Source organism: Penaeus chinensis, chromosome 24, assembly GCF_019202785.1.
Source record: "Penaeus chinensis breed Huanghai No. 1 chromosome 24, ASM1920278v2, whole genome shotgun sequence".
NCBI classification, from domain to species: domain Eukaryota; kingdom Metazoa; phylum Arthropoda; class Malacostraca; order Decapoda; family Penaeidae; genus Penaeus; species Penaeus chinensis.
In genome coordinates, this window is record NC_061842.1 from 1960477 (window position 1) to 1967976 (window position 7500).

At 40.5% G+C, this 7500-nt stretch overlaps 2 protein-coding genes across 2 annotated transcripts in view; both read left to right on the plus strand.

Moving 5' to 3' along the window:
- The first annotated feature begins 140 nt into the window (after positions 1–140).
- On the plus strand, positions 141–1536 carry LOC125038387. The gene is made up of 2 exons (XM_047631897.1): positions 141–416; positions 547–1536. The coding sequence occupies exons 1-2, from the start codon at positions 141–143 to the stop codon at positions 1534–1536; spliced, it is 1266 nt and encodes a 421-aa protein (XP_047487853.1).
- A 3758-nt stretch (positions 1537–5294) lies between these two features.
- The window catches only part of LOC125038126, a 7087-nt gene continuing 4881 nt past the window's right edge, over positions 5295–7500 (plus strand). The window contains exons 1-2 of the mRNA XM_047631434.1: positions 5295–5478; positions 6763–6932. Of these exons, the coding sequence (XP_047487390.1) occupies positions 5363–5478; positions 6763–6932 (286 nt within the window). The 5' untranslated portion in view covers positions 5295–5362. The remainder of the gene's footprint in view (positions 5479–6762; positions 6933–7500) is intronic.

The following is a 7500-nucleotide window of genomic DNA, read 5'->3' on the forward strand; positions in this document are numbered from 1 at the left end:
GGGCAGGAGATTGTAGACTTTATGGAGAAGCGTAAAAAAATACGTCATGTGTGTCCAGGAGACAAAGTGGAAGGGAGCCAAAGCTAAAGAACTCGGGAATGGATTTAAGTTATTCTACACTGGTACGGATAGGAGACGAAATGGGGATGGGGATAATCTTGGACGACAATCTTAAGAAAGGAGTTCTGAGCGTAATACGAAGATCAGATAGAATCATCTGGTTGAGAGTTGATTTGGGAAGAGAAATAGTGAACATCGTGAGTGCCTATGCCCCACAGACCGGCTGCAATGCGGAGGAAAAGGATGAACTCGATGACGAATTGAAAAAGATACCAACGAGTGAAAAGTTATGGATTGGAGGGGACTTTAATGGAAATGACAACATTGGAAAAGAGGAGTATATTGGCAAACATGGAGTGGGCGTGTGCAACGAGGCAGGTGAACAGTTTATGGACTTTACAGCGAGACATGGTTTGCGTGTGGTTAACACTTTCTTTAAGAAAGCGGAGAGGCATAAGCTAACATACAAGAGCATTGGAATCCCAGATTGACTACATTTTATGCAGAACCAATGAAAAAGCGAACATCAGAGATTGCAAGGTTATCTTAGGTGAGAGTGTAACGAGCCAGCACAGACCATTAATCTGCACGCTGAGTGGGAAGAAATTAGAATTGAAGAAACTTGCAGGTATATCTAGGACAAAGTGGTGGAAACTGGCAGATAGAAATGCCCAAAACGAGTTTGCTAGCGCAGCAATGGTTAGGCTCACCTTGAGAGAGAGTGAAGGAAGTCAGAACTGGGAGACTGTGACAGAGGACTTAAGGCAGTTGGGAGAGGAACTCTTGGGGAGAACATCAGGAAAAAGCAAGACGGACAAGGAAACATGGTGGTGGAATGAGGAGGTACAACAACACATCAAGATAAAGAAAGAAACCAAAAAGATTTTAGACCAGGAGAACAACGTAGAAAATAGAGAGGCCTACAAGATTGCCAAGAAAGCAGCCAAGAGGTCTGTAGCGAGAGTAGAAGCAAAGGCCTATCAAAGGTTATATGACGACATGGAAACCTTAGATGGACAAAATCGTGCACTGAGGATTGCTAAACAGAGGGACAAGAACTCAAAGGACATATACCAGACAAAGCTAATCAAGGACGAAGAAGGAAACGTCCTGGTAGAGGATGCAATGATTCTTAATAGATGGCGAGCTTACTTTAGCAAGCTTCCGAACGAGATAAATCCAAGAATGAAAAGGCAGGAGCCCCAGCGAAGCGTAGAAGAAATACCGGAGATCGCGTTAGAAGAGGTGGAGAATGCTCCGAAAAAGATGAAAAATGGCAAAGCAGTTGGCCCAGACAATATACCAGTAGAGGTTTGGAAGTGTCTAGGAAAAACTGGAGTGGAGTATCTGACGCGTGAATTTAATAGCATCATAAACATAGAGAGGCTACCAGAGCAATGGTGGAGAAGCACGAACATACCAATATTCAAGAATAAGGGGGATATCTTGGCATCAAGCTTATGTGTCATAGCATGAAGATATATGAAAGGATACATGATAAGCGCCTAAGGGGTATTGTGGAGATAGGCAATGAACAGCTTGCATTCATGAAAAACAAATCTACAACAGATGCCATCTTTGCTTTGCGCCAGTTACAAGAGAAGCTCGTTGAGTGCGAGGAAGACCTGCGCGGAGTGTTCATAGACCTAGAGAAAACCTATGACAGAGTACCCAGACAGGAGCTTTACTGGTGTATGCGGGAAAAAGGAGTACCAGAAAAGTACATTAGAGTGGTTGCCGATATGTATGAGAGATGTATGACAGAGGTCAGGTGCGCTGGCGGAACCACAGAAGCCTTCCCAATAGAAGTTGGATTGCACCAAGGATCTGCTCTGAGCCCATTCCTGTTTGCCATTATTATGGAATCCCTAACTGAAGGAAGGAGAGTGGAAGCCCCGTGGCAGATGATGTTTGCAGATGATGTGGTGCCGTGCGCTAGAGAAAAGGGGGTTTTAGAGGATAATCTCGAACAGTGGAGAGACGCTCTGGAAGAAAGAGGAATGAAAATATCAAGATCAAAGACGGAGTATAGGTGCTTGAGTGGGTTATCCTTGGGAAGTGTGAATCTGCAAGATAGTCAACTGCCTGTGACTGGCAACTTTAAATATCTAGGGAGCACGATACAATCAGGTGGGGGGCAAAAGTCGAAGTGACTCGTAGAATCCAATGTGGTTGGAATAACTGGAAGAAGATGTCTTGGGTCCTTTGTGACGGAAAAGTACCACCAAGAGTGAAAGGGAAGATACAACGAACGGTGGTGCAACCAGCAATGCTGTATGGTATGGAAACAGTTCCACTGAGCATCCGTGATACAAAGAGACTAGAAGTGGCAGAAATGAAAATGTGCAGATAGGCCCTTGGGCATACTTTGAAAGATCATGTGAAAAAAAGAATACATAAAAGAATGTCTGAGAATTGTTAGTATTGGGGTAAGGTGCAAGGAAAGTCGCCTGAGGTGGTTTGGCCATGTCAAGAGGAGAGATGAGGTCTATGTGGGCAGGAGGGTGATGGATATGAGGCTGCCAGGAAGGGGAAAGCGTGGTAGACCAAAGCTGAGATGAATGGACTGTGGGGAGAGACCTGGATTCGATTGGAGCAAAGGAGGAGGATACCCTGGACCGAAGGACCTGGAGAACGAGGACCGCCGCAGCGACCCCCCAATAGTGGGAAAAGCTAGAAGAAGAAGAAATATTGCAATTATTATCATTATCATTATTATAAATATTAATGTTATCGTTATCATCATTATTATTATTAAGAATATTATTATTATTAACATTATTATCATCACCATCATTATTAGCATTATTGTTTTTATTTCATCATTGTTACTGTTATCATTATTATTATCATCATAATCATAATCACTGTTGAAAATACAGCTATCTTCATCAGTTATTATTATCATTATTATTATTGTTTTATCACAATTATTGTTATTATTATTTATATTATCTCTACTATAATCATTGTTATTATCATCATCAATATTATTACTACTGCTACTACTATCAATCAAACAGTCAATGGAGCTAACGCCGACGGAGGCGCTTAGCGGCATCCACCCTAGATAGCTCTCCTCCCAGGATTGTCTTGTGAAGAGACAAGCGCAGGGAAACGAGCTAGGTGCCCTGGCAGCTGTAAGCGAGAGGGCATGCAAGCATTTTGCTCTATCTAGGCTACCACACCATCGCTTCACATCACCCTAAACAAAAAATACCCACTGATATCAGTTTTATTATAATAAGGATAATAATAATAATGATTATTATTATTATTGCTTTTTGTTTTGTCGATATTGCTATTCTTACTATTCCTACTACTAATATTATTATCATTATTGTTATTATCATCATTTTTATAATAATAATTATTATTATTATCATTATCATTATTATTATCATCATCATGATTAGTATTATTGTTAGTAGTAGTAGTAATAATATTAGTAGTATTATTATCATCATTATACAATTTTATGGAAGGGTGAACGGCGTGGTACTGGGGATACTGATGTGATCACAATACATACGAGTACATGTTTAGAAGCAAGCATCTGCTCTTGAACCTTTTGGTTAGGACGTAAACCTAGTATCACTGTATATAAATATACAGTAAAAAGATGTATGAAGATCGATGATAACCAGAGGCGTAGGTTAGGGTGCTGAAGGGTCAGTTGCTGTACCAGTCATTCTGCTTTTTAGGTGCCTGTAATGAAATTCAATTATTTCTGTAGGTTTTTGGGGTGTGGCCCTTGGGGGGCAAGACAGACCTTGAGGGGGCCAGAGTCCCCCCCTCCCCCCCCATTGACACTCTATCTTGACTTATCATTTTTTGTTATTGACATAACTATTACTATATTATTATTAGTAGTAATATATATTTCGTTGTCGCTGTTGTCCTGTAATGATCATGACTGTGAAGAATAGAAACATATATTTAGAGCCTGCGAGATACGTATGTGAGCATACTTATATAGACCTTGCATACGTGTACAAATAAATGCAGTCGTTCACACAGAGAGGTGAACTGTGCGTTTTGAAGACAGCCGGCACCCTCATTGGCTGCATGCCAGATAATGGAAGAAAAATCTCTGCATTACCATGGTAACCCTGGCCATCAAGGTCTATATGATATACTTATATAGACCTTGCCTGGCCACCACGTAAACTGATCCCTGTGATCAATGGAATCAGTGGAATAAACGCAATTTTTTTTCCTTTGTCTGCATCCACTTCACTGTGAAATGGAGTCCAGCAGAATGCCATATTCCGTTTCGTCTATATATATATATATATAAACAGATTTGCATCAATAAAACTGACTACAGTAAAAGATTACCTTAATGTTATAACAAGTTTCTCTTCTGGGCAGATTAAAAACTTAAAATCATGCTCTCTCAGGGAGGAGTACACGGTAGGAAACATACTGTGAGTAAGTCTATCATGTAGAAGTGGATGAACTCAATATCGTCTCTGTCGCTGTTTGCCCCGATTCAAGCGGCGATGCAACAGCTAAACACTTGCTGCCTCTTCCACATCCATCCTGGCGCTGGATGCCATTAACAGTTATCGTGTTGAACAGGCCCATGAGATTATGATCGATGATAATTAGGATGACGTGCAGGAGGAATGTTATGATCTTTTTCATCAGCATCATATCTAATATCTTTATCATCATAATTCTTACCATAATGCTTATTAATTTTGTTATCATTATCATCATCATTATCACGATCATTATCATCATCGCCACCATCATTATCATCACAATCATCATAATAATTAACATCGATATCATCATTACCATTATTACCAGGCCGACACACACACGCGCGCGCGCGCGCGATGAATGTAATTTGCTCTTTTTTTTTCTCCGCTGCCTCTATCTATAGGGCAGAAAGCCAATCTAGTAAAAGATAAGGGGGAAGGCTAAACTGTTTCTCCTGGACATGCCTCTACTTCTGCGAGTATGTCTCTGAGTGTACGCTGCTACCATGTGTACAGCAGCACCCCCGTGTTTTTATTTCCCCTTAAGAGTAATTATACAATCTTGATATGATCCACACATAACATGCATGCGCATTAGCAAACTGTACGGACATATAGATAGATGAATAGATACATAGCTATAGATACAAATACTTGGTCACACAGATATATACTAGTTTCCCCTAAACTCCTACCCCACACGCACTCCTAACACACACCCCAAAGAAAGCGGGAATACCAACATAAACAAAGTCTGATACGAATAGCAGTCGAGTCCATGAAGATCAGCGGCAGCCTTGATTAAAGGAATCATGGGGGACCAGGAAGCCCACGAAGGCGCGCCGCCGGGCTGCTGCATCAGGAGGTGCAGGAACTCGACGCTTTTGGCCGACGCCGTGGCCTTCGCCTTCCCTGATGAGGCCGAGAGGTACTGTTGGAGATGATGGAGGAAGGCATACTCTACCTTTAGTGTCTGTAGGATTTTGGAGGAGAAATAGGTAAATGGGCAAGTGACTCCCGTAGCAACTTTCAAACCGGGCTTATTCTGCCTAATTTACCTAGACAGTGACTCAAAACAGGCTTATGCTTAGGAATGTATGGCCTCTCCACTCGGGTAGAGACTTGAACCTTCCCCATGTATGTTTGGCTGGTTGGACCATAAATTGTTTGCATATTTGATGGCGTTTATTTTGCCTTTGCTTGAGGACTAATGGGTGCAGAGGCCTTACCAAGCAGTGCAATGCCAGTAGTGGGTACTTTTGACGTCCTCTGTATATGTATTGACCTTACGCAGACATCGTTGGGCATCCAGAGCATAATTCCTTTAGTGAACCTAGAATATTCATTGGACTGTAACATAGTTCTCTATATACAAAGCCCTTGTTATAAGAGACAATACCATTATGTTCTTGAAACGTTATTTTTGTATGTGTGTTTGTGTGCAAACATGCATATATATGTATGTATGTGTGTGTGTGTGTGTGTGTGTGTGTGTGTGTGTGTGTGTGTGTGTGTGTGTGTGTGTGTGTGTGTGTGTGTGTGTGTGTGTGTGTGTGTGTGTATGTGTGTGTGTGTTTGTGTGTGTGTTTCATTTCTTATTTGACAATAAACTGTAGATTGCTTTTTAATGCCAGATCATGCCTAACATGCCATACCCCCTAGTGCCAGGATGACACCTTTGTATCATGTACAGTTGTGCCTGCTAAATAGATGTGTGTTTGTTTGGACCTTGCTGCATTCTACGAAGAGGCATAGCTCTTCATAAGTAGGCTTAAATCCTGTTTCTACCCTTGTTACCAATAAATAATATTTGCCTCGGCCAAGAGCATAGAGAGCAGGGTAGTTTTATGTGTCCCGTACTTCTGATTTTTTCCTGAAGCAGCTGACTCCACTTGCACCAAGACTTCTTGTCCTGTATTTCACTGAGCTCCCGTCGAGATTGGGTTGATATGATTGTATGTTTTTTCTTCTTTTCCTTTCTTGGGAAATATAATTATCAGGCAGTAGCTAGAAAACTTATTTTTTTATACAGAATACAGTAGATTATTTATTTTCATTTAGATTATTTCGGTGCCTTATAGTTTTTGTTGTTGATTTATTAATGAGAATTTTATATTGCTTCACAGACAAATAACTTTATCACCAGACAATCCAGACAAGATGGGTCAAAATAGTCACATGGCATATTAAACTACTGGTCATTCCATTGCAGAAGAGGTTTGTGGATGAAGCTTTTGAGAGAACATATGGTTTCAAGTAACACCAAAGTGGAACCAAGGATCTGTTCTGACCATTTTCGCTCGAGTGACATAGTGAGGACAACCCCCAAGCCAGAACTGTCTGCCGAGGCTCTTCCACATATCCAGGGCAGTGACAAGACAGGTATGTAAAACTGCTCATGAGAAAATAAATCCCAGTACCCTTTACAACAGCTATTTTGTATTTTGGTTTCTTCTTGACATATTTGTTATGCTATTTATTAATTTGGAAAGACTTTATAGAGATGAATAAACTTAATTTTCAATTTATGAGTTCCTTAAATTTTCTAATAAATGATTTGGTCCAAGATCTGCAATTTTTTCTTCTTTTTTATGTTACTGAATATTAACTTAACCATATGCCACCAGGGAAAACAATAAGAAATGGGGAAAATTCTGTGCTCATTTTTTTTATTTTTGTGAAATATCTCTGTACATAGATGGCTCTGTTAGTGCTTAGCCACAAAGGAGTCATTTGGGTTAAAGGCACCAGGGATGGCATGTGAATACATACCATGCCCGCTGTGAGTTTGATTTATTAATTGCTTTTACACATAGATGGCTCCAAAAGTACTAACTCTCGAGTGAGCCAATTACGAATACTACCTGTCTCACCTATTTACCCCTCTCCTTGATTTTCACAAATATTTTCTGGTATCTATTATTACTGTTAGTAATGTAAATAACACTCT

Bases quoted from the DNA above. Each gene is read 5' to 3' on its own strand.
- LOC125038387 (XM_047631897.1), top strand. From the start codon at position 141: ATGGGGATGGGGATAATCTTGGACGACAATCTTAAGAAAGGAGTTCTG. The intron at 417-546 runs GTGGGCGTGTGC...TTGGAATCCCAG, and splicing joins AGTATATTGGCAAACATGGA to ATTGACTACATTTTATGCAG.